Genomic DNA, 26,592 nt, shown 5'->3' with positions numbered 1-26,592 from the left:
CAGACCCAAGTTGCACTGCTAATTTTTGTGCAGCTTTGTGACCAGGGTAAGCAGGGATCTACAAACCTGGATCACACTGATTGAAGATCATCAGGGCACTGGTTAAATTTATCATCAGCACAGAATGAGTACGACAGTTAGTTCTTAGGTTTGTATTAAGAAGATTGGAACTGGGCCGATTGTCTGCTTTCTAAACTTCATACGAGACTGAAATCATTTAGCATCAACACAAACTATGTAGTCAAACCATAAGTCAACTATATTTATGAGCTAAACAATGAGCCAGTTTGGTAGTTCCTTATGAAGTTTCCCCTTTCACTCCCTTAATGTTGCTTCATGTATTCCATTCCCATTTTCTCCTGCTCATTTCCAACTTGCCGACAATCCCACAATCGGATTATTTTTCTGCCTCTAATTTCTATCCTTTTTCCACCTCCATTTTGTTGAGGACAGTGATTCTTGCTGGTTGGCAACTCCATGGGCTCCTGCAACCTTCTGACACTGCAACACCTTTAAGGTGGTGTAATGGATGTTGCATTGGCTATCACCCAGTCTGCTAGGAGTTTTGTAGTTATAAGTACAGGAAAATTAGATTCGTCAAGCCCTTCAATTTCTGTTCATTTGTTAGCAAAGTATCATACTAATAATGATGTAAATAATTTCCCCTTTTGAATAAAAACACTAATAATGGTTTTGCAAAAATCTGTTATTTGTTATAGATAGTCATAGTTACAGCCAGAATAATGGTTGCCTATTAAATCCTCAAACGAAAAAGCACATTCTATGTTGCCAGGTTAAGTTGCTGCAGTGTATATGTTAAGTGTAGATTTCACTTTAAGTAATTTTTACTTCATTGATTGAGAATTGCTAAAAATTAGTGTTGTATTTTGTTTTAATATGATGTTACTCACTGTGTGCAGGGTATCCAGCAGGCAAACCAAGCAGGTAGAATCGTGAACTATAAGACCAAATCAATGGAACACAAGGAAAAAGATATTAACATAGACCACACTTTGTCAATGCTGTGTTCAGTTTGGTCATCAGTACACAAAAGGAGACATTCAAGCCTTGGAGGCGTTGCAGTGAGGAGGCTGACATCCCCAGCATCAGAGGACTGAGTGGTGAGGAAAGACTGGAGGAACTAGGGCTTTTCAGCCTTGAATTGAGGTAACTAAGAGAACCTCATAGAGTACATAAGGTAGTGAACATTACAGTAAAGATTAAGTCCAGAACTCTAAGTCTAACAGTAAGGCAAGGTTGTACAAGTTCAAAGGCTAATATCTTTACAATGGAGGAAGAGGACAAAATACCAGTTGTATCACCTAAAAATATGTTAAGGGAGCAAAATTAGTAGACTTAACGTAAGTTTAATAGAAATATTAAAGGGAAAGGAACAGAACTTAAGATTGACAAACCCTCAGGTTCCTATGGTCTCCATCCAGGGTGTTGAAAACTATTGATGAGGAAATTGCAGGTCCTGAGTGATCTGCAATTCAGAATTGTGCCTTGGGGTTGGTAGATTATAAACTTCAGTCTGCTTATTAGAAAAAGGTGAGGAAAAGAAGCTGTGTAACTACAGGCCTGTAAATTTTTAGTAACTGGGGGGAAGTTACAGGAATCGATCATTAGAGACAGAGTGAGTGAGCACTTGGACAAATATAAATTGATCAAACAGAACCAGCATGGATTTATGTAGGGTAGGTCATGTCTGACTAATCTAGTTGCAGAATTGCACAAGGAGTTTGGATAGGGGAATGCCTATGAATGTTGTCTATATGGACTTCCAGAATATACTTGATAAAGTTCCAAACAAGAGCTTATTAGCAAAAAATGAGACCACATGGAATTTGAGGTATTCCTATGATTTGGATTGGTAATTAGTTGAGAGGTAGGTGTCAGAGTAAGGATGAAGACCTGGTGTTACTTGACAAGTGGTGTTTCCTGGGAACTGTTATGAAAGCTCAACTTTTCACTACAAATATTAATGATTTGGTTGGAGGGTTGTGTTTCCAAGTTGGTAGATGAAACTAAGTTAGCAGGAACAGTTGTGTGAGTGGGAGGAGGAAGTTACGAAGAGCTGTAGACAGACTAAGTAAGTGAGCAAAATTCTGGCAGTTGGAATTCAATATGGGAAAGTATGAGGTCATCCACTTTGGATCTGAAAAACATAGATGGAATATTTTCTTCATGGCGCGAGACTGTGAAGTAGCAAAGAGGTTTAGGAGCCAATGTGCACAGATCACTGAAAGCAAGTGCAGCTACGAGAAGTGTCAAAAAGGCTAATGGAATGTTGGCCTTTATCTCAAGGAGATTTGAATTCAAAAGAGAAAGTAATTTTTCAGTTGTGCAGAGCCTTGGCTGGACCCAGTCTGGAATACTATCTTCGGTTTTGGGCATCACATTGGATGGGGTATAGCACAGAATCACCAGGGCTTATAGGCATGAGGATAGGTTATATATATTTCCTTGAATTTAGGAGGATGAGGAGTGATTTGAACAAGATATGATTGATATTCGTTGAGGTGGTTACAGAGAAACTATTTGCTTTGGTGGGGAATCGAAAACAAGGGGGAGTATGCTTAAAATTAGAGCTAGGCTATTGCGGAATGAAATCAGGAAACACTTTTTCACACAAAGGTAGTGGAATTCTAGAACTCGCTCCCCCAAAATGCTGTAGATGTTGGGAACATTGAAAATTTCAGGACTGGGATGATAGATTTTTGAAAGGTAAGAATTTCAAGGGATCAAAGAAAATGAAGTTGAAGTACAGATCAGCCATGATTTAATTGAATGACACAACAGGCTCATGGGGGTCTGCTTCTGTTCTTGTGTATGTATGACAAGCAATTCTTCACACGAAGAATAATGAATAAACAGATTGAACTTCGAGGTAGGAGGCAAAAACACTGGTTATTTAAGAAACTGTTGGATGCTGTGGGTGTGGAGAGGAAAGGGAGGAGTGTAGGTTTACTCTGTATGGATAATCTAAGATGATCTTTCCCATCCCCTAAGGAAGTGGATCTTTTGAATTTGTTCTGGCAAATTATATGTTACAAGAGCAATCTTGTCTTTTCTGTTTGATCGATACAGCTGTGATTATTGCTACTTTGAATTTCGCTCTCTTGTTCCTTTAAAGTCCCCAATATGCCATCTTACATGTTCTTCCTCTTATTGTCTACATCCTGACAGTGTTGGAAACCATTTTCCCCTCCTTTTTCTATTATTAGAAAAACGAAGCTTGGTGCCATGTAATCACTACTATTTGATTTATCTGCTATCCTACTCTATCAAACTTGGTAGGGCTTTGCACTTTGGACCTTTGTCCTTCAGCTAGGTTTCTCAATAACAATTGAAGTATTACAATGACCTGTGTTTTATGGCTGTTGTAATAGAAATTAAAGCCTGACTCATTTGTTCTTAACTTGAAGCACCAATTATTCAGCTTTCAAGGCATGGAGTCGGCTGAGTGGGAGGAATGTCTGAACAGGTAGAGAGCTAGAACTGAGTGTCTGCTACGGGACCTGTTCATTGCTGAGTCTGGTTTTTGTATGATGTTTTGCTGGATTATATGGCCCTTGCAAGACTGGAAATGCTTGGTGATCTGGCATTCTGGCTGTGATACATTAATAACATGGGCTGACATCCTGTGCGGACAGAAAAGAACAAAATTCATTCATTAATTTTAATGTAACGCCTATATTGTGGTGCAGAAGCACCAATTTCAGGACTTTTTCCTTAGTTTTGTCCCTTCTTCTTACAGTTATTATTGTAGTTGTGTGTTTTTGGATACTTAACTATTAAAATTTACCTTGACCAGTGTAAAACTTTTATTTTGTCACCTCTCTCACCATAGTAGCTTTTCTACTGCAGCGTGGATCTTGAGAAAGTTATCTAACTGGATTACTGTCCAGCATTCTATGTAGTCATTGACCTTGTGGACTCAAAGACAGCTCTCTTGCCTTTGAGTCTTAGGTCATGGATTCAATCCGTACTCAAGAGACTTGAGCATATAAACCAAGCTGACGTTTCAGTGACAAACTGAGGGAACGCTAGAGATGAGGTAATTCAGGAAAGATGGCAGTCAATTGTGCACAACAACATCTCACAAACAGAAATAATGACAAGATTATCTGTTTTAATGATGTTGGTTGAGGGATAAATATTGGTTAGGGGAGAACTCCTTTGGTCTTCTTTGAAATAATGCCGCGGTCACCTGAGAGGGCAGGGGGGACCTCGGTTTAACATACAACTGAAAACCACACCTCCATTGTTAAAGTGCTCCAGCAGTACAACCTTCTGACTCAGAGGTGAGAGTGCTGTCCGCTAAGCCATGGCTAGGGAGCTTATTTTACACAAGCACAGACTTGCCAGGGCCCAGTGCTTATCGCTTCACACACAATGGTTGCTCCTATACACAGTGGTGTTTTGTCATCATGTCACGAGCAGTAAATACACCAACCAGTGCTGGGATAGCATATTAATTCCAAACTGCTGCCAGTTGTGTCAACAGTGTAAAGAATGGATCTTTCAGCCATTGATTTTAAAACAGTCCAGAATATTTTTTTACGAGAAAAATTGAGAGATGGCGTACTTTATAGGCAAGATACTTGTATTTTTAAAAAAAGGAAATGTAAGGCATATTAGTTCTGGGAATATCAAGCACTCTCAGGTCACCACAGCAGAGTTGGGTGACCCAATCTCAGAAGGCAGGTAAATGGAGTTGAGGTAAAGATTAAACATGAGCTAATAAAATGTTGGAACAGGCTCAAGGGCCTGAATGGCCTCCTTCTGCTCCTATGAGTCGTCACCTACGAGTGAGATTTTTGCCCTTGATTGTTTTTGTGCTGTAAATTCCTGTACGCGAGGAGCTGGATTGAGTCTGCTCAGCCCATTTCATAATGGGACCTTTACAAGCAGTGGGCAGAAGAGACTTTTGTTCCTGTCAGCTGGGTTGCATTTGACACTGGTCCGAGAGATGAAAACCAGTGTTTTGACCACTGCACCACCTGTTCTGCGGAGAGCATTTTTTTATAAATTTTCTTTTAATTGGTATCCAGCAACTGGTATGAAAACCCAAATTGAAAGGAACATACAAGCTCACAAAAATATCACAATAGAAGTCTGATTAACTGCCCTCTTGATTATCTATCAGAATATTCATGGGAGTTTGAGGTTGGTTTTGCATAAATCAGGTCAAAACAAATTAAGCGTTTTTAATTGATTATTTCCTCCACCTCGATTCTTAATCCAGCAGTTGTCTGGATGTTCACTGCTCAGTAGGATATACTATCCACACAGCTCTGATGTTTAGTTTCCTTTCTGGAGTCTGTTGGGATCAGGGCTCCAGGCATTCTAAAATGCAAAAGCAAAGGGCTCATCTGCACATTTTTGAAACTTGATTAGATAATTAAACAAATCAGTTTCAGGCTACAACTCTCAAGTACCTTGCACTTTTTAAAGTCATTTCATCACCATCATGTCCAAATCCCTATTGGCCTTTCTCCTCCCTAATACTGTAACCTTCTTGAGCCCTACAACCCCACCCCCCCACCCCCCGACAATTCCATGCTTCTTCTAACTCTGGCTTTTTGCGCACCTTCAGCTTGCGTCGCTCCAACACTAGTGGCTGTGTCTTAAACTGTCTAGGCCCTAAGCTCTGGAAATCCTCCCCCTCCCAAAATCTCCACCTTTGTTCTCCTTTACAATGCTCTTTAAAAACTACCTCTTTGGCTATTTGTCCCTAATGTCTCCTAAAAAGGTGCTATATAAAAATACAAGTTCTTATTGTATCACATCAATAAGTAAATGTGATATTCATCTTTAATTTAGATATACAGTGTAATGGGTGTTAAGATATCTTTCAAAGCTTATGAAGGATGATATGATCTGATTAGCTGTAAAATGTTTCGTTTTATGAAACACTTATCCTGAATAATTACTATATTTATATATGCTAAAAGGATTACTATATAGTAGCTATAAAATCTATTTTACCTTACATCTGTAATATGTTGGTGACTTGGTTTCCACAGTCTGTGCATTGCTACTGTACAGTATAGCTCTGAGTTTGGGTATGATTTTGGCTGTGTTTAGCACTGCTTCTGCTTTCAGATTTAAAAAAAATTACTGGCAGTTTGTGAAAGTCAGATTTTGAATTGTTGTTTCCGTAATTCAGATTACTACCTGGATTGCTAATTGAAGAGTTTCTTGATGTAACAGTTAAATATAGGAACTATGCTTTTTTCTCAGCATCATAAGGTGTTGATGTGTAATGATTGTGCAGCTGCCACAAGCTGCAGGTTTGGGAGCTTTAATTAAAGGAAGGTTTGCTGAAAGCATGTGTATATATAGTGGGCTGTATTTGTAGTATGATCCAGTGTTGTATTTAGTGTTTTGCTAATAATATGTTAAGTAAAGAATTAGCAAGTAGTGTAATACTCTGCATTACTTTTGATTCATCTGCTCAAATTGTACCAATAGCAGTCGTGGACCGGCAGTTGGTCTTTGGATGAAATGTTAAATCAAGGCCCTGTCTGCCCTCCCAGGTAGATGTAAAAGATCCCAGAACAGGCGAGTTCTCCCTGGTGTCTTAGCTAATATTTATCCCTCAACCATATCACCGAAACAGTTTACCTGGTTATTATCACATTGCTGTTTATGGGTGTTTGCTGTGTAACTTGCTCCGGCATTTCCTACTTTCCAACAGTGATCACACTTCAAAAATATTTAATTGGTTATAAAGTGCTTGGGACATTCTGAGGTCATGAAAGGCACAATGTGAATCCAAGTTCTTTTCTGTGTTAGATTCAGAACAAATGGAGGGCATGATTCTGCAATATTCTAGCTTTGTATTACAGAACTTAAGTTTTGCTGAAAAAAGAGACCTGCTGTTGAAACTTTTCACCTTGCACTCATCAGAACAGATGCAAGAATACAAAATTTCAAAGGGAACAGCAATTTATAGTGCATGAGAAAAGAGTGCTGATTGGTTGGCAAGTGGATCCTGATTGAAGCATTGCCATGGAGAATGCACCTAGATTATGAGGACATCTTGCATAGATTAGACTTGTATTCCGTTGAGTATAGAAGATTAATGGGTGATCTAAGTGAGGTGTTCAAAATGATTAAAGGGTTTGATAGGGTCAATAGAGACAAATTAATTGTTTTGGGGGCATTAAAGAACAAAGAGAATTAACCTTAAAATTAGAGCTAGTTTTTTCAAGGATGATGTCAGGAAGTACTTATTCACACCAAGAGTATTGGAAATCTGGAGCTCACACCCTCCCCAAAAAGATGTTAAGGCTGGGGTTCAATTGAACTTTCAAAACTGAGATCGATAGGATTTTGTTAGGCAAGAGTTTCAGAACTAAGGTGGATGATTAGAATGAACACACACACACACCCACCCACCCCCATCCTCCATGCATATGCCAACACATGCTCAGCCCTACATAGACAGCAACACACATCCAATCCCCAGACACATACCAATGCATGCCCAACCCCTATACTTGCCAACATCCACCACCACCACCACCACCACCACCAAACCCCCCCCCCCCCCCCCCCCCCCCCCACCCCTCCTCCACATACACACACACACAAACATGCACTTTGTCCTAAAGAAGTTATGGATAGCAGTCAGGAGCAGAAATGATCTTTTCTTCCTTCGCTAGCTCTGGGACACTGAATATTGAAGTAATTGCAGTATTTCTGAAAATTTACAATGGCTGGGAATTGAACCAGGGACCTTCCACATTCCATGTGGGTCAGTTTCTCACACACCATGCATTTGGCAACCAAGCTGTCATATTACATTTGACTCTCAAAGTATTTTGGAGCTGGTTCCATTAAGTAGTAGAACTGGCAAATGTAGACGTGGTGGTAATAAAATGGTGGTAAAATTGACAACTACTTTTCACTAACCTCCTTTGTTTTGTTTCACTTCAGTGTGTTTCCTATGAATCATCTTTACTCATTCTTTAGATTTACAGTACCTTGCCAGGCAGTCCAATCTTAAGCACTGGAACTAATACAGTCTGCCTTAAAAGTGAGTTTACAGTATTAACTGTTTCCTTTTCAGATCAATGAGCTGAGCCATGTTCAGATTCCTGTAATGTTGATGCCAGATGACTTCAAAGCATACAGCAAGATAAAAGTGGACAATCACCTTTTTAACAAGTAGGTGGATATTGCTTTCTGTAGTTTTATTACATAGACCAGAAAGGGAGATATTTTCAAGTTTATTTATTTAAACCTTATTTTATTGAGTATGGAAGCATATGCAAAGCTTTAAGGTTTTCCAATATTTCACATTAATTGGAATAACGAGAGTCAGTTTTGGTTCATGATGCGTTGGCTTTTGGATTCAGTTTAGATTATGAAAATTTGAATTCCTTTTCAATATCCTTAAAAGGTATAGTAATCAGTTCCATGAATGAATTTTTGCCACATTCCTGATCTCTTACCTTATTCCCAGGAAAGGGATGGTGTGCTTGATGAAAATGGCAGAGGTAGGAAGAATCAGTGAGTTTGACTTGCTTTATTGCCCATCCATGCAATGGGCTGCAAGAATGGCACTGACACTGAACAACTTGTACTGTGAAATCTTTTGAGTGAGGATTGGTTTGTGACATGAGGGCAGGTACAAAAAGGGCCAGAAGAGAAACGTTTTGGAAAAGGATAGAGAGGAAATCTTGCGGAGAGTTGGGTTGTGCCCGAAAGCTGATCTGTTTAAATTTCAGTCCTATTCTAAACATCATTGCAAATTAACAATGTCCAGTGATTGAGATTGATTAACTTAAGAGCTGGGATTTTTTTCTCTAGAAGAGGGAAAACTTGAGGGGTAACCTATTAGCGGTCTTTTAAAATAGGAAGGGGTTTGGTATGTTGGATGTAGAGAAGCTGTTTCCACTTGTGGACGATGCCATAATTAAGGTGCATAAATATGAGATAGTCACTAATAAATCCAATAAAGATCTCAAGAGAAACGCCTTCACCCAGAGAGCATTTAGAATGTGGAACTTGCTACCACATGGAACGTGGCTGAGGTGAATAGCATAGATAGACTTAAGCTAGGTAAGTCCATGAGGGAGAAAGAAATAGAAGGCTAATGCTGATGGTGTGAGATGAATAGGGTGTGAGAAGGCTTGTTCGGAGGGTAACCGCTGACATTGTTGGACCAACTAGCCTGTTTCTGTGCTGTAATGTAATGTAATTCCATTACTTCTCTATCTGGGCCACTAGTTTGCAAGGTTAAAAAGCAAGCCTCAAATGAGGGTGATCTTGAAGCAGTGTCAGTAGCTGCTGTTGATAATTTCACTCAGCCATCGTCATTGTGCTCATTTTTGAAAGGAGGATAGGGCACAGTTGGTAAGAGAAATAATTACTAAGTGAAAAATCAAAACCCTTTTGTTATTTTCTTTCTGTCCCCTTGATTCTAATATTTCTTGGACATTATAATGAAATCATAGTTCCTAGCTGGGCGATAGGGAAGAATTTAGGAAGTGCAACAATGAAAATAGATTAACCAAGCCTTTCCGATTTATTGTTTTACTAGACTCCTACATGAGGAGGGTAGAAGGAAGAGACAAAGTAGACACATTAACTCACATTTATTCACAGGCATTTGGTGTTTTATCAAAAGAAAACTATTCTAAAAGCCCCACTTTGAAGAAACTGTTTATTTTACAGGGAGAACCTTCCAAGCCGTTTCAAATTTAAGGAATATTGCCCGATGGTTTTTAGAAACCTGAGAGAGAGATTTTCCATTGATGATCAGGATTACCAGGTCGGTTTCTTTTCTTTTCCTGTTGGTCAGGTATAATGGTACAGGATCTCCTGAACTCCGGCAAAGGATCTTATTAATTTTAACAATAGATCCTGGGGGCTTGTCTATCGACTGAATTTTGTTAAATAAAAGCAGAAAATAACCCATTTCTATAAAGCCCTCACTCTAAGGGGTAATGTTGTACCTTGCAATGCAGTAGGCTGCACATTTTATTAGGGGTGGTTTTAATTTATATACTAATTTCTGTTTTACAGTGGACCCAAAGTGTTGCATCCTGTGGTTTTGACCTGCCTTTTTTGGATTTAGTACTTGGTCAGTTTTATTCTGACTCATCATTGTTTTCTCCTCAGTGCTTGGCCTTGCTGTATACCAAAATGTTGTTAGAAGTCGTGAGCCTTCAGATTAGGGCTCATGTTTGTGTGGAAGTATGCCTGACTAGCACTGTGTTTATGCACAGCCAACTTTCTTTCCCTCTGTAAAAGGAAATACCCCAAAGAGAGAACGATATTTTGTGGCATCAGCAAAACCAGCCACCAAATTACTCATAGGGGACTGGTGTTTTTCTAACTATTAGAGATGCCAAAATGTGCAGGAACTAAATGATGTTCCTTATACTGTTGTGCATTGTATTTTAATGTTGAAATTTACTCATCTTGCAAGTTAAGTTTTGTTGTAAGGAACTTTTAGGGCAGTGTAAAGTTTGAGTTTCAGAGGCCTTGAACTTGAAACGAATGGGGGCAGCACATGCCCTGCCAAGCTTGGTTGATTAAATGTTCCGCACAAGACGGGTATGAGTCATACAGCCCGGGAATGACCTAGATTCTATCAGTCAGCTGTTACTGACTTGCTGATCTTAGCTGGAGGGATGGATAGACAGGGGAAAATCAGCTAGGAACTGCTCTCCAGTGACCTCGCCTACTTGAATGAATGTGAACACTGACTCACACATATGGCAGAGGTGCAGACACGTAGGTGGTGCAAATAATATCGTACTCTAGTTTGGGACAACTCCTTTGGAATAGAGGAGGAGAAAATTGGACAAGCAGAGGACCTGAGCATCACTGAGGGCGGTGACAAAAAATGTGATCTATACTGTGTAATATATTCACGGCGAAGAATAGAATCACAGGCTAGTACAGCACAGAAGCTTGTAATTTGGCCCACCTAGTCTGCACTGCCTTTTTCAAAGAGCAGTTCAGTTAGTCCCACTCCACTGCTTTTTCCCCAAATCCTGCAATATTTTCTCCCTCAAGTATTTATCCAGTTCTCTCTTGAAAGCTATTATTGGATTTCTTTACTTAACTCTCCAAGGCAATATATTCCAAATAACCCAGCATACAGCTACACTGGATTTTGCTATTTTATAGATTATGTTGGTGTAACAAACTCCAATCCACATCACTGTTATGCATAGTACAGATGAATCAAATTAAATTTGCAACAGAGTGGGAGAAGATGAATAGTTTCAAGTACCTGGGGCCAGTGGTGGCAGAAAACGGCCCTAGCCAAGCTGTTCCAGTACAGCTACAACACCGGCATCTACCCTGCAATGTGGAAAATTGCCCAGGTATGTCCTGTACACAAAAAGCAGGACAAATTCAACCCAGCCAATTACCGCCCCATCAGTCTACTCTCGATCATCATCATGGAAGGGGTCATCAACAGTGCTATCAAGTGGCACTTGCTTAGCAGTAACCTGCTCACTGATGCAGGTTCTGCCAGAGTCACTTAGCTCCTGACCTCATTGCAACTTTAGTTCAAACATGGACAAAAGAGCTGAACTCGGAGGTGAGATGAGAATGACTGCCCTTGACATTATGACGTGGCAGATGATGTGTGCCAGGTGGATCAAATCCACGAGGGAAACTTGATCACGTGGTCACAATGATTTTGCAATTTGTATTTTATTTTGAGATGCATGCCTTGAATTCAATAGTAATAAGTCTATCCAGACTTAGAGATTTTTTACAAAACTAAATTAAACATTTATTAATAAAAGAAAAGATTTTAAACACATACATAGGTCTGCAAATTACTATTATAATAATTCCTAAATCTCCTAACAATCTGGCTCTCAGTTACACCTCCGTTAAGGCAACAGCAAAAACAAGTAGATTTAAACAGACCCAGGCAAAGCACACAATATCCTGGACAGCAATATTCAAAGTGAGTTTTCTTAGCTTTGGTTCCTGTAGACAGCAACTTGATGCACAGAGGCTGGAGGCTTTTCACACTTGATAGATCTTAGAATACCCTCTCCCTTACAAGTAACCTCATCTCCTTTATACATTTTTCTCCCTTTTAATGCAAATTCCATTGTTCCCATATATTTTTGCAACTTTACTTTTCTCATAATATAAATCCTTTCATAGTACTAGTTTTATCCTTTGGGAAAAATAAACACACTGTTTGGTTCAACTTCTTCTGGCTAAGTCTTACCATCACCTTGAAATTCAAACTACTCTGGTTTATCTAAAAATGCAAAGTTCTTCACACCTCACATTCTAAAACTTCAGCCATGTTTACGTATTTAGCTTTTCAAACCTAGCGTCCCTTTTGCTAGCTCAAAACCTTCTGACCAGCTGTCTCCAACTCAATTGAATCCCACACACACTATCCAAACCCGAATATTAACCTGCCTTTACGATAAATCACAATAATATTCTGAAAATTATTATATTTTCATGACAAAATCAAGGCAGGATTTGACCGAATGTGCATCAAGGAACCCGAGCAAAACTGGGGTCAATGCGAATCGGGGTAAACTATTCACTGGTTGGAGCCCTATCTAGCACAAGGGAATTTGGTTGTAGTTGTTGGAGGTCAAACACCTCAGTTCCAGGACATAACTGTTGGAGTTCTTCAGGGTAGTGTCCTCGGCCTAACCATCTTCAGTTGCTTCATCAATTACCTTCCTTCCATCGTAAGATCAAAAGTGGGGATGTTCATTGATGATTGCACAATGTTCAGCACTATTTGTGACTCCTCAGATACTGAAGCAGTCCCTGTCCAAATGCAGCAAGACCTGGACAATATCCAGGTTTGAGCTGACATGTGACAAATAACACTCCCGTCACACAGTGCCAGGCAATGACCATCTCCAACAAGAGAGAATCTAACCATTGCCTCTTGACACTCAATGGCATTACCATCACTGAATCCCCCACTATCAACATCCTGTGGGTTACCATTGACCAGAAACTGAACTGGACCAGCCATATAAATACTGTGGCTACAAGAGCAGATCAGAGGTTAGGAATCCTGCGGCAAGTAACTCACCTCCTGATTCCCCAGTGCCTACCCACTACAAGGTACAAGTCAGGAGTATGATGGAATGCTCTCCACTCTCTTAGATGAGTGCAGCTCCAACAACTCTCACGAAGCTTGACACCATCCAGGACAAAGCAACCCCCTTGATTGGCACCCCATGCACAAACATGCACTCCTTCCACCACCACACAATGGCAGCAGTGTGTACCATCTCACTGCAGGAACTCACCAAGCCTCCTTGGACAGAACCTTCTAAACCCACCACCACTACCATCTAGAAGAACAAGGGCAGCAGATAGATGGGAACACCACCACCTGGATGTTCTAAGCCACTCACCATCCTGACTTGGAAATGTATCACCGTTCCTTTACAGTCACTGTATCAAATGCCTGGAACTCCATCCTAACAGCATTGTGGGTGTACATACGGCAAATGGACTGCAGCGGTTCAAGAAGACAGCTCACCACCACCTTCTCAAGAGCAGTTAGGAATGGTCAATAAATGTTGGCCTAGCCAGTGACATTCACATCCCATGAATGAATAAAAAAGAATGAAGCAACGGCTTACCTCTGGTTGGAGCAATTGGAGGAAGAGCTGTGGAGTGTTATATAATAGAAAGATATCAGTGAAACTGAAAGGAAGGATCTACAAGACAGTTGTGAGTAAGTGGCTTTGTTATATAGTGCAGAAATTTGGGCAACATAAAGAAGAGAGAAGAAAACAACTTTACACTAATGAGATTGTCTTCTTGTGATGGTTGTTTGAAATGATGAGAATGGACAATGTCAGGAACCAGCACATCAGGGGGTCAGTGAAGATTGTGGAAGCATCAACAAGAGTAGCCGAGAAGAGATTGAAATGGTATGGTCATCTGTTGTGCAGGGAAAGAGAACATGGAGATGAGTGTTGGAGATGGGATTGCCAGGAAGAAGGAGAAAAGGAAGGCCAAAGGCCAGATGGAAAGATGCGGTGGCGAGAGACTTAAACACAGCGGGATTAGAAGAGAAATGGGTGACTGACAGGAGGAGATGGAGAATGGTGATCAACTAGCATTGCGGCAACTGCAAGTAAAATGGGAGAAGCCAAAAGAAGAAGAATTTGCAACAGGGTTACATTCAACAGAATTATTTTCACTCTGGACCCATTCTGAGTGATGGCATTGGTGTCACGTCATGTGCTGGTGAATGGCAATGTGATGCAAAAAGAGGATGTGTGCACTCCCTGGTCTTGTGATAGTTTAATTGAGAGAGTAGCACCTTAATGTTGCAAAAGGTATGGATTGAGGAAACACTCAGCACTTTTGCATGTTATGTGAAACCTGTTATGGTTGCATGACCTCTAATTTTCTTGGATGGCGCAATTGCTTATTTTTATCCTTCTGCTTCTTTTTGATATCTGCCATAGTGTGGGCTACAAGTAATGAAATGCTCCTCCAAAATAACTGCAGCAAGATCCCTCAGCATCATTTTCTGAAGGACACTCGTTCTTTGTTCCAGTGTGGCTCTTTCTGTTTATATCATGGCTATTCTGATTGCACTAACTTAAGGGCAAGCGATTTTCCCCCAGGCAATCGCAACAGAGAGATCAAATGAACTGACTTCTGTTTGGGCCAAATTAATTGACAGTTCAATCTGTGATAAAATGCTGGAAATACTCAGGCCCAGAAGCTTCTCTGGAGAGACAAAAACAACGTGCTGGACTTTCCTGCAGGTTTTGGACCCTGACGTCAGGATCAAATGTGGACCCCGAGTCCATACTAGCCGACAGCAAGATTAGCTCAGCGATCTTCTGTGAGGCTGCCTCCTAACTGGCCACCCCCAAGTTCACTGTCCAGTTAAGGATGGTGGATGGGCTCTCAATGCTGAAGGCCCAGTCAGAGGGCTGGCAGCTTTGGAGCCTTGATAGACCCACCAGGAGAAGCGAGCATTGCTAAGGCAGGCTGGGGGACTGCAAGGGTGCCCCAGCTTGGAGGTACCATCTGAAGAATTAAATATCCCGCAAAATAAACTGTGGCCACACTTGCCAGGCCATCATTGCAGAGGGGTAGCCCTTCCACAGGCCATGGCTGTAACCGTCACAGCTCAGCAGATTCATGCTGGGCTGCTGTGAAGGACGCACCCCTGGCTCTCCTGGCTTCCAGTTATGGGCTGCAGCCCCATCGAGGGCCCCCCCCACTGCTGTCTGGAAGATCCAGGTGCCAACAATTAACAATTTAATTGGCCATCCTCTGGTGGGCAGGTAGCTTCCAAATCTGCCCCCCCCCCCACCACCCCAGAAGCTGCCTCTCTGAAAGTGGACCGACGGCAGAACGGCACCCTGACTGGTAATGTGACATTGCTGCCACACACCCACCTGCCCCCCTGCTTCTGTGATGAAATCTAGCCCTTTGTTTCAGGATCGTGACCTTTCATCGGAATTAGGGAAAGTTAGAAATGTAACCTGTTTTAAGTAAGTGAAAGCGGGGAGGGTGGAGAAAAAGAATAAAAGTGAAGGTCTATGATAGGCTGGAAGACAGGGTAGATTAAATGACAAAAGAGATTAATCCAGGAGTTGGGTTGAAGATGGATGTTTGGATTGACTTTTGGTGAAGACCACATCTCAGTGTGGTTGGCTTAATGCAAGGGGGTCCAAGGGTTTTGTCCGCATGCTGCCTGCATAGGATGCTTAAATCCATTTACCCCCTTTAATTTTGCATTTTTCTTTCACTTCGCTCTTGGCATGTCGGCATTGCTGGGACAGCCAGAATTTACTCCCCTACTCCTAATGCCCTGAGAAGGTGGTGGTGACCCCCTCCCCTTGAGCTGCTACAGTCTGTGTGGTATTCTTTGTAGTGATCTGGTGCAATTGAGGTGGCTTGCTTGATAGTTTCAGAGGATAACTAAGAGCCACACTGGTGAGGCCAGCCTGGCAAGGCTCCTTCCATGAAGTATATTAGCGAGCTAGTTGGGTTTTAACAACAATCTGATAGCTTTTTGGTAATTTTTTTTCTGATACAAATGATGTTTTTTTTTTTATAAATTTCTGAATTTTTATATCACACCCAAATGGGAAAGATTCAAAAGGTTAGACAGACACTTGTTGGGGAATCCAAAGCTAGAGGGTCATAAAAAATATGATAGTCACTAATAAATCCACTAGAGAATTTGGGAGAAACTTCATTACTCAGAGAGTGCTTAAAATGTGGCACTCATTGCTGCTCTAAGAAGTTGAGGTAAGTAGCACAGATGGATTTAAGGGGAAGCTAAAAAAGCATAAGGGAGAAGGGAACAGAAGGATATGCTGATAGGGTTAGTGAAGTAGAGAGGGAGGATAGACACTGCTCTAAATTAGTTGCGTCAAATAGGCTGTTGCTAAATACTATGTAACATCTTAGTGTTCTGATTTAGGATACCCCGATCAATGAGCATCAGTGCTAAGAGCCATCCTTTCCAAACCTGTACGCCCACAAAATTCAAGAATTAGCACATTAATTTTTAAAAAACGTAAATGCACTGCAGGAATTCACCAAGGCTCCTTTGACAACACTTTTTAAATCCACTACCACTTAGAAGGACAAGGGCAGATGGGAACACCACCATCTAGAAGTTCCCCTCCAAGCCACTCACCTTGACTTGGAAATATATCGCCTGTCGCTGGGTCAAAATCCTGGAACTCCCTCCCTAACAGCACTGTGGGTGTACCTACACCACATGGACTGCAGCGGTTCAAGACCTTTGCTCACCTCCTTGTAGATTGTGCCTTTGCGAAGAAGGTCTGGAGAGAGATGCAGTGGTTTCTGTCGAGGTTCGTCCCGAGCAGTTCTGTGACACAGGACTCTGTGCTCTACGGGCTGTTCCCAGGGACACACATCGAGACAACCATCAACTGCAGCTGGAGGATCATCAACTCGGTAAAAGACGCTCTTTGGTCTGCCCGTAACTTGTTGGTCTTCCAGTGCAAAAAATTGTCCCCGACCGAGTGTTGCAGACTGGCACATTCCAAGGTCCAGGACTACGTGCTGAGGGACACACTAAAGCTTGGGGCAGCCGCCGCAAAGGCGCAATGGGGAAGGGTCGCTGTCTAAGACCTTTCTGCTATAGTGCACCGAGAGGCTGGGAACTGTAAAGAGCCCCTCGGGCTGTACAACTCAAAACGAATGTCTGCCAATGATTGTAATATTCATTGTTTGTACTGATACACCTTGTGATTCATGTTGTTAAAGTTGAACCTGATTGTATTTTTGTGATGGTAATTTTGAAATGGTTTGAAATGTTGTTGAAGATTTATGAATAAAGTATATTTTTGCAAAAAAAAACGGTTCAAGAAGGCAGCTCACCACCACCTTTTCAAGGACAACCATGGATGGGCAATAAATGCTGGCCCAGCCAGCGAAGCCCACATCCCGTGAATGAACTTAAAAAAAAAAATAGGATTCCTTTGTGGACTGATGCCCAAGGCCACGGCTTAGAAACTTCTGAACTAATGGATAAAGTTATCACTTGGTGTGGAACCCTAACCATACAGACCAGGAGGTTTCATGTTTGATTTTCATCTGGCACTGAGTTTGTTGCTCCTGTTCTGCAGTTAACTTGGTGCGATCCAAAATCAATTTGTGTTCTTGTTTCTGGTGGGTTCATGCGGTTTGTGTTAGACAGTGGAATCCTGCTGATGGTAGGAATCTGCTTCGTTGAAGTAATCTGGGCGTTCTCCTTCACGATCAACTGTTCTTTTGACGTTTAGGTCCACGTATGATGGGTCATTTAAATCAGCTGCAAGGGCTACTGCTGTTGCTGCTCGGTGATTTGTATCTCAGCATCTGTCACTGTGGAGAAAGTTGTGTGGGTGAGAGGGGATGAATGCCACTTGGGCAGAAGCTCTGTGGACTGTTTGATTTTGAGTTCTTGACTCTTAGCACCAAACTTAGCAACTGCTGAACAAATGCTGCTAGAAAAAATGGCACAAACAGTGTGAGATTAGAACAGGAAAAGCTGCCTGAAATAAATGGCCTTGGTGATCAGCCATTTTTCCAGTCCAGATTCAGGTCCAGTTCAAGGTCAGATAAACGGCTGTGTCATCCAAGCTGGACATAGCTTCAAGTGATAAAAACAAAAAAACTGCAGATGCTGGAAATCCAAAACAAAAACAGAATTACCTGGAAAAACTCAGCAGGTCTGGCAGCATCGGCGGAGAAGATAAGAGTTGACGTTTCGAGTCCTCATGACCCTTCGACAGTCGAAGGGTCATGAGGACTCGAAACGTCAACTCTTTTCTTCTCCGCCGATGCTGCCAGACCTGCTGAGTTTTTCCAGGTAATTCTGTTTTTGTTATAGCTTCAAGTGAGCCTTTCTTTAGGGTCTGAGTCCCTGTATACTCAAAATGTAGAATTTCACAGCAGAAGTAACTTGTTATGGACATACTATGTTGGTGTAGTGCTACATCCCAGTGTAGTCATTATTCTCAACTTGTTGTTCACGATAACCCCTCCCCCCACAATCCTCACCCCCAGGCTGACAGCCCATTTGCACGTAAGGAGAGAGAGAGAGAGACACACAGCATTGGTGGGGGTGGGAGAAATATGGGAAAAGCAGGACATACTGACTCCAGTAGATTCAAATTTCTCTGCTCCGGGGATCTGTCTGATCAGGAAATACAAATCTATTGATCTCAACAAAGTGAAGAGCTTCAAGTCCCTCCGATACTCTCTGCCTGTCATACAGACTGCAGGAGACTTGGTGTTATCAGGTATTGCTATCTGCGTCAGCCCTGTGTATTGGATGGCAGCAAAATTTAAAACCCAGCTTTAAATAAATTTTGAATGCAGGGCAAAGACTTTGCTGTTGTAATACAGTAATAGTTTCTTCTGCTTTAAAAGTTTTTAATATTAGTAATTGAGGTGTGGGTAACTAGGGTCGCAGAGCTGTGATGTGTAGTTAGACTTTAGCAGCAAGTGTTTTCATGTGAAATGGATTAGTTTTTGAAATGAAATGCAGCTGTGGCTAAAGTTGAAGGAGACTCCAGCTACAGTGATCTGAAGGGTCAGAAAAATAGCCCCAAATATTGCAGACTTACTTTTAACATTTAGTGTGTGAACACATCCTTCTGCTCCTACGCCTTATCGTCTTATCATGGTTATGAGAAAGGGAGATCACAATTTTTTTCTGATTTTCTAAGTATTACTAAATGTTTTTATGCATCATTCCTTTCTCAGTGATACTATGCATTGCCGTGCATTGTCGCTCACATTATTACACCACCACTGTAACAAAATTTCGCAATGATCTATGAACATTAAGTGTTAAGGGCTCACCTGAAGAACCCACTTAGATGAGATACAAGAAAACTGTGAGCATCCACAAAATAAAACTCCAGATCCTTGGAGGGAAGGGGTTAAAATAGTGAGATTGGTCTTGATATTGCATTATATACTGCTTTTTCTTTCTGTCCAAATTTCAAGAGTACTGTTTCATGTATCCTGACTGCTTCCCATCCCCCTCTCAGCCGGTTACACTTCAGCTTTTTCTCCCATACTTTTCTCTGTGGGTCATAACTACCTCTATTGAGGCAGTCTACTATAAAACCATTGGCTGAGCCGGCTGCTTTGGCTGTTTTCTAGAGGAACTATATGACAACTGTCTTGATTTTCTTTTATATCTGCTGGTGAGGAAAGTAGTTTTCTCATTTGATGCCTGTCATACGTGTGGTTAAGGTCAACAGAATGCAGTATCTAACCTACTTCCAGCTTGTCAACTACCTTTGGAACCCCATATGATTCTAAGCTGTCCATGGAATTTGGTTCAACTGAAAGAAGGAAGTGAGATTGGAAAAGCTGGTTGTTCCCCTTAGAGCAAAAAAAGGTTAAGAAGTGATTTGATACAGGCTTTTAAAATCATGAAGGCTTTAGTCAGAGTAACTAAAGAGAGTTTTTATTTCAGATTTCCAGCATCCCCAGTATTTTGCTTTTATTTTAGTGGCTAAAGAGAAATTATTTCCAATGGCTGAAGGGTTGATAATCACAGAGCACGGATTTAAAGTAATTGGCGAAAAAAAACAGGTGACCTGAGCGAAAACTTTTTTTTACCCAAGGAGTTTTTGGGATTTGGAATGCACTGCTTGATAATGAGGTAGATACAGACTCATTGGTGCCTTCAAAAGGCAATTGGATAAATACTTGTAGGAGAGGAAGCCACAGGAATATGGGCAAAGAGTGGGAGACTAGGACTAACTGTATTGCTCTACAGAAGGGCTGGGGCAGGCTCGATGGGCTAAATGGCCTCTTTCCCTCCTAATCTATGATTCTATTTTCCGGAAAGTTTTGCTTTACATCTGCAACTTCAAGCTGGCTGCAAGATGTCAAGCCTTCCAGAAGTGAGACAAACCAGGCAGATTCTACCCAATAACACAACAACAACTTGCATTTACATAGCACCTTTTAATGTAGTAAAATATTCCAAGGACTTCCCAGCAACAAAATTTGGCACTGAGCCACTAAAGGAAATATCAGGGCAGGTGACCAAAAGCTTGGCCAACGAAGTAGGCTTTAATGAGTAGCTTAAAGGAGGAGAGGGGCAGAGAAGCTTAGGGAGTGAATTCAAGAATTAGGGCCTAAGCAGCTGAAAGCATGGCTGCCAATGCTGGAGTGCTTAAAACTGAAGATGCACGCAAAGCCAGAATAGGAGGAGCACAGAGATGTCAGGGATGGAGGATGGGGGGAACTGCAGCGATTACGGAGGGGAAAGGCCATGAAGGGATTTGAAACAAAGATGAGAAGTTTTAAATTGAAGTGTTGTTGATCCAGGAGCCAATATAGGTCAGGAAGTACAGGAGTAATGGGTGAACAGAATGTGATTTGAGTTAAGATATGTGCAGCAGCATTTTGGATGAGTTCAAGTTGGTGGAGGGTGTAAGTTGGGAGAGCATTGCAACACAATGCTACAAACGGAATTTGTCCACAATACAGCTATGCATGGTTCTGTTTATAAGCTATCAAAATTCACTGCATTATAAAATGTACAATGAGCTGCATTAGATTTTTGTTTTCTGAAAAATTGATCTCAGGAGACTTATGTAAAAGTGGTTGTTTTTTTTTTGGCAATTCTCCGCAGTGACTAATGACCTCATCATCCTCAAAGCCATAGGACTATAGAATCCAGGGAAAGATTATAAATGGGGTGATTTACAGTGTATCAGAGGGAGAATCTTTGATTTTGGACTCATATTCAAATCCAACTTGGATTGCGTATCTATTTGGCCTGAATGCCTGTTTTTCTGAATGCCTGTTTTTATGTAACTGATTGAGGTATGCCTGCTGAGCTTGTCAGAAGTCACTTTTACCCAGTGAACTGTCAGAATTAATTTGCTTGTTTTTTTTTACACCCCTTCCCACTTCAAGCATTTAACACATTAGTGTGATTATGGATAGAGTCATGTTAAACTTCAGCTTTTTTGACTTTCACCTGGCTTTCAACTTGCTTAAAATAGGGCTTTTGGAGCTGGGCTTAAGCCAATTGTACCCTCTCCTTTTTTAATAATGAGCAGAAAATGTTTGAAACACTGAGCAGGTCAGGCTACATCTGTGCAGAGGGCAGAAACATTGGGATTTTGACTGTGAAACTTTGTCAAAATGCTGTTTTTTTTTTAAAAAGAAAAAGTTACTCCCACCTTCAGATTAGATCTTTGTCAGGTGGAAAATGAGAAATAGTAAAAAAGAGATTAAAGGTTTGTCTATTTAAGATAAATCAATAGAGAACGGTCATATTAGGTGAGGAATAAAGTAATTAAAGTTGAAAATGGAAGAATGAGAGGGAACAAAGAGCTGGCGATGAGCAGAATTAGTTTTTGCTTCAAATTATTGTTTAAATATTTAGAGCTAAGGTTATGAAAAATGTTTAGAGTTAATATTGCAATTATGAAGCTGCTGCTGCCACTTGAGTAGATTTATTACTGTAATAAAAACAAAATGCTGGAAGTATTCAGCAGGTCAAGACAGTGTTAGTACAAAGAGAGAAGCAGAGTTTCTGCAGTTATAAGGCGCATTTCACAACCTCTGGATATCCCAATATGATTTATAACCAATTAAGTACTTTTGAAGTCGTCACTGTTATGATGTAGGAAATGTGGCTGCCAAAATTGTGCTCAGCAAGCTCCCACAAATGGCAATGAGATAGTGAGCAGATAATCTGTTTTTATGATGTTGACAGACAAATATTGGCAGGGACACCTGAGAGGGCACGCTGGACCTCGCTTTAATGGCTGACCTGAAAGACAGCCTCTCCAAAGTACAGCACTCCCTCAGTACTGCCATGGAGTGTCAGCCTGTATTTTGTGGCCAAGCTTCTGGAGTGGGATTTAAACCAATAACCATCTAACTCAGGCAAGAATGCTACCCAATGAGCCACAGATGTCAGAACCCACATGAGATGGGAGAAATTGGTTTTGGGCAGGGGGAGGAGATAAAGGCATGATCGAAGAAAGTGGTTATCATGATTATAATATTGCCTTTCACTGGTATCCGCATGGAGCTCTTAAAATTTGCCAATTGTGTAAAAAGTTAAATGACTGCCTTCAAAATCATGAAGCAGCTCAGAGAAAACGAGTCTTTCAGAGCTCCAGTGCTATCCATGCACTGCTGGTGGAAAGTGTTCATCTGAGGTTGTATTGTGAGAGCAGCATTGGATACAGCTGTCACTCCCGCAGCAGTGGAATAGCCTGCAGACATTTCCTGTCTGTAACCGCATGATGATGAATTGTGCAAACTATTGGAAGGTGCCAGGCACATTTTTAGAAGAGAGCCCAGTGAGGAAGTTGAGGAATGGCGAGAAATAAACAAAAATTTGATAACAACCATCACAACCTTGGACCATTGATATTAATTCTGGGGAATTCTCTGTCTTAATTGGAACTGTGAGCAATCTTCCAGTTTGACTAAACAGTTGCACTATCTGGCTACTACTATTGGTGTGTTCAGTAACTAGGAAGGTTTTGACTAACTCCATTGAAAATAGCCAGTGATTGTTGCCTTTAGTTATTGCTCACTTAAACTCCGGAGTTGCATAATCTGTTCCAGAATGGATTTTATCAGTCTCTCTTAGATGAGGAGCACAGACCAGGCTGGATGGAGGTCCATGCAATGCTGACTCAGCTGATCTGGTGCCTGTCTCAAGTGCAGTGCTTTAACAGCACCCAGACTACATCAACAGTAACTTGCATTTATATAGTGACTTTAATATAGTAAAATGTCCCAAGGCGTTTCACAGGAGCATTATCAAACAAAATTTGACAGCAAGCCACATAAGGAGCTACTAAGAGGAGATGACCAAAAGTTTGGTCCAAAAGGTAGGTTTTAAGGCATATCTTCAAGGAGGAAAAGTGAAAGGGCTGTGGAGAGGTTTTAGAAGTGAATCCCAGAGCTTAAGGCCCAGCCATCTGAAAGCATGGCCTCAATGGTGGAATGATTAAAACTGTGCAAGAGGTCAGAATTTGAGGAGTGCAAATATCTCAGAGGGTTGAAAGGCTGGAGGAGATACATGAAAGGGAAAGGTGAGGCTATGGAGATTTTGAAAACAAAGGGAAGGATCATTCACTGTTAATTCTTGTTCAGTGGACGCTGCATGTCCTGTGTTGTCATTGGGTGAGGAGGGATCTGCTTGCTATGTGGTAAGCCTGCCAATGCTCGCTGGTTAGATTCACCTGTGGAAAATAATGACCACTTGTGTGAGGTATAGGAGGGGTGCAGTAACTGTGCCATAGTCCAAGTTGGCATCATCAGGGAAAGGGTGGAGGGTGTGAAATCCCATGTTATAATTGAACACTACACCAGTGACTCTGTCATATCCATTCTTTCACCATAAGAGTAGCCATTTATGAGCCTCTTATGGTTGTGATGCTTGTGAAATCCTGTGTTGCAGCATGTGATAGTTTAGATCTTTTAGATAATTGTTTCATGAACCTCTTGTTTGATCAGTTCTCCTGATTGGAGTTTGTTTGTGCAAGGAAGGATAGACAAACCCTGTTGTTTAGTTAAAGATATTTGACCAGTATTGTGGCAAATCACCTTTATTGACATTCCGAAGTTCACCTGTTTTTTGTATATTGTATGTGTCTATACACAGACATACTTCATTAAAACGTATTCCCTCAGGGATCCACAGAAAAGATTGTTAAATCACTATGGCTAGATTTGCTAACATGCTGCATCAGAAAAATAAAGAAATGATCAATTTGAATTAAATATTTTATGATAAACACTATACAGTGTACACTGCTTCATGTTATTTGTGTCTTTCTCAGCTATGTTTCTATCTTTTTAACTCGTTCAAAAATATAGCATCGTCCATGACCTCAGGATATCCCAAAGCTCTTTGGAGCCAGTGAAGTACTTTTTGAAGTCACTGTTGTAATGTAACATAGAAAATGTGACAGCTAGATCCAGCTTTGTATGTTATAAATATCACTTGGACTGATCCATCAGCCATACCGAGCCACCTCCTATTAACTCCAACCTTTCGCTGCCACCACTTGGGCGATCCAGCTATACATTTTGAACAGGCAAAACTTTTGGCATTTGCGCATAAAACATTGCAGGAATGTTACTCTTTCTCGCTAGTTTCAGCTAACGATTGACTCCTTCCCCAAATCTTCCTGAGTTGCAGCACGGCCTTGTTTTCTCTGGATTGATATCTCACCTTTGGCGACAGCAGGCATAATTTTTTGTTCCCTTTCGGCCCACACATTTCCAGCAGTGCTGTTTGCTAAGCCAAATTCTTTGCAGGTTGTGACTTGCAATTTTCAGTTTTGGTCCAAATAGTCGCTGATTTGAGGATTTGCTTTAGGAGTGAAAAAAGCATCTCTTGCTTGCCATCTCCCCGCACATAGCCTGATTTCTCATTGGTGTTGCCTCGTTTCAGTTTGCATGGTGGCCACTTTATCGTACAAAAAAATACATACATCATGCGGGATTCAAACTACAATAGGTTATCTTTCAATCAGTCTCAGCTGGATTTCCAGTGTTGTATCCAGGTCATTCATGCTTCAGTGTTCTTTGTGGTAGGGCTGATCTCCAATAGAAAAAGTCAATGTTGCCATTGGGATTTTTTTAAACGGGGGTGTTCACTAGATTCCTGGTTCATTATAGTGAAATTGATCTGTATTTATCTCTACATAGCATCACGATACAAATAACACTAGCCTTTATGCAGAGTACAACTTTAAACCTCCAAGTTGTTAATAGATGGTGCTGATGGTAGCCATTCTTGTGGCGATCCAAGGTACAGAGGGATCTAGGTGTTCTAGTGCATGTGTCACAAAAAGTTAGTACAGCCAATAAGAAGGCTAATGGAATGCTATCCTTTTTCACGAGAAGGATTGAACATAAAAGTAAGGATGTTATGCTTCATTACATGGGGCATTGAATGGTGCGTGCAGCTTCGGTCTCCTTATTCAAGGAAGGATGTAAATGCGTTGGAGGCAGTTCAGAGGAGGTTTACTAGATGGATGCCTGGAATGAGTGAGTTGTCCTATCAGGATAGGTTGAACAGGCTTGGCTTGTTTCCATTGGAGTTTAGAAGAGTGGGGGGGCTTACTTGTATAAGATCCTGAATGGCCTTGACAAGGTGGACATGGAAAGGATGTTTCCTCTTGTGGGTGAATCCAGATCTAGGGGCGTTGATTTTAAAATCAGGGGGCACCCTTTTAGGACAGAGATGAGGAGAAATTTTTTTCTCAGGGGGCTGTGCGACTTCGGAACAATCTGCCTCAGAGGCGTTGGAGGCAGGGTCATTGAATATTTTTAAGACGGAGGTAGGTAGATTCTTGTTAGGCAAGGGAATCAAAGGTTATCTCGTGTAGATGAGAATGTGGAATTAGAAATACAAACAGATCAGCCATGATCTTATTGAATGGCAGAGCAGGCTTGAGGGGCCGAATGGCCTACTCTTTCATAGGTTCGTATCATTGGTTTATCAAGTTTTGCATAGAAAGTTATCAGACTGTTTAGTGGTGACTGCTAATTCAAAGGTTTATTAAAGTCTTGAAAGTTGCAGTGAAATTGATGTTCAGTGCACCATTTTGTACAACATTTCTGGGAGCAAATTATTATCTGATCCGGATTAAAGAACGGAATTTGGTCTGAGATTCTAATTGCACTCATCTATGGTTTTACTCATTTAAGATTAGCTCAGAAGTAAATGGGAAATTTGTAACTTTGATGTGGAATTTAATTATTTTCCCTGTTGTGCCCCACATTTGAGTCTTGCATCTTGAAGGTTCACTTGACTGATTCCTGGGATGAAGAGCTTATCCTGTGACGAAAGGTTGAACATGTTGGGCCTATACCCATTGGAGTTTAGAAGCATGAGAGATGACCTTATTGAAACATATAAGATCCTGAGAGGATTTGATTTGGTGGACACTGGGAAAATGTTTCCTCTTGTTTGGGGTGGAGGGGGGAAGGGGGGGGGGGGGGGGGGGGGGGGGGGTGGTGGTGGTGGTGGTGGTGGTGGTGGTGGTGGTGGTGGTGGTGGGGGGGGGGCGTCGGGATTGTGGCGACTGGGACTAG

At 41.3% G+C, this 26,592-nt stretch overlaps 1 protein-coding gene across 4 annotated transcripts in view; it reads left to right on the top strand.

Moving 5' to 3' along the window:
- Positions 1 to 26,592, top strand: part of LOC121269191 (phosphatidylinositol 5-phosphate 4-kinase type-2 beta) — a 98,556-nt gene that overhangs the window by 15,015 nt on the left and 56,949 nt on the right. For all 4 annotated transcript variants that reach the window (XM_041173721.1, XM_041173720.1, XM_041173719.1 and 1 more), the window contains exons 2-3: positions 8,084 to 8,181; positions 9,694 to 9,790. In XM_041173721.1, coding sequence (XP_041029655.1) covers positions 8,084 to 8,181; positions 9,694 to 9,790 — 195 coding nt within the window. The remainder of the gene's footprint in view (positions 1 to 8,083; positions 8,182 to 9,693; positions 9,791 to 26,592) is intronic.

This window comes from Carcharodon carcharias, chromosome 23 (assembly GCF_017639515.1).
Source record: "Carcharodon carcharias isolate sCarCar2 chromosome 23, sCarCar2.pri, whole genome shotgun sequence".
In the NCBI taxonomy this organism is placed as follows: Eukaryota; Metazoa; Chordata; class Chondrichthyes; order Lamniformes; family Lamnidae; genus Carcharodon; species Carcharodon carcharias.
Note: the sequence above shows the minus strand (reverse complement) of the source record. Positions and strands in the feature narration are given on the sequence as shown.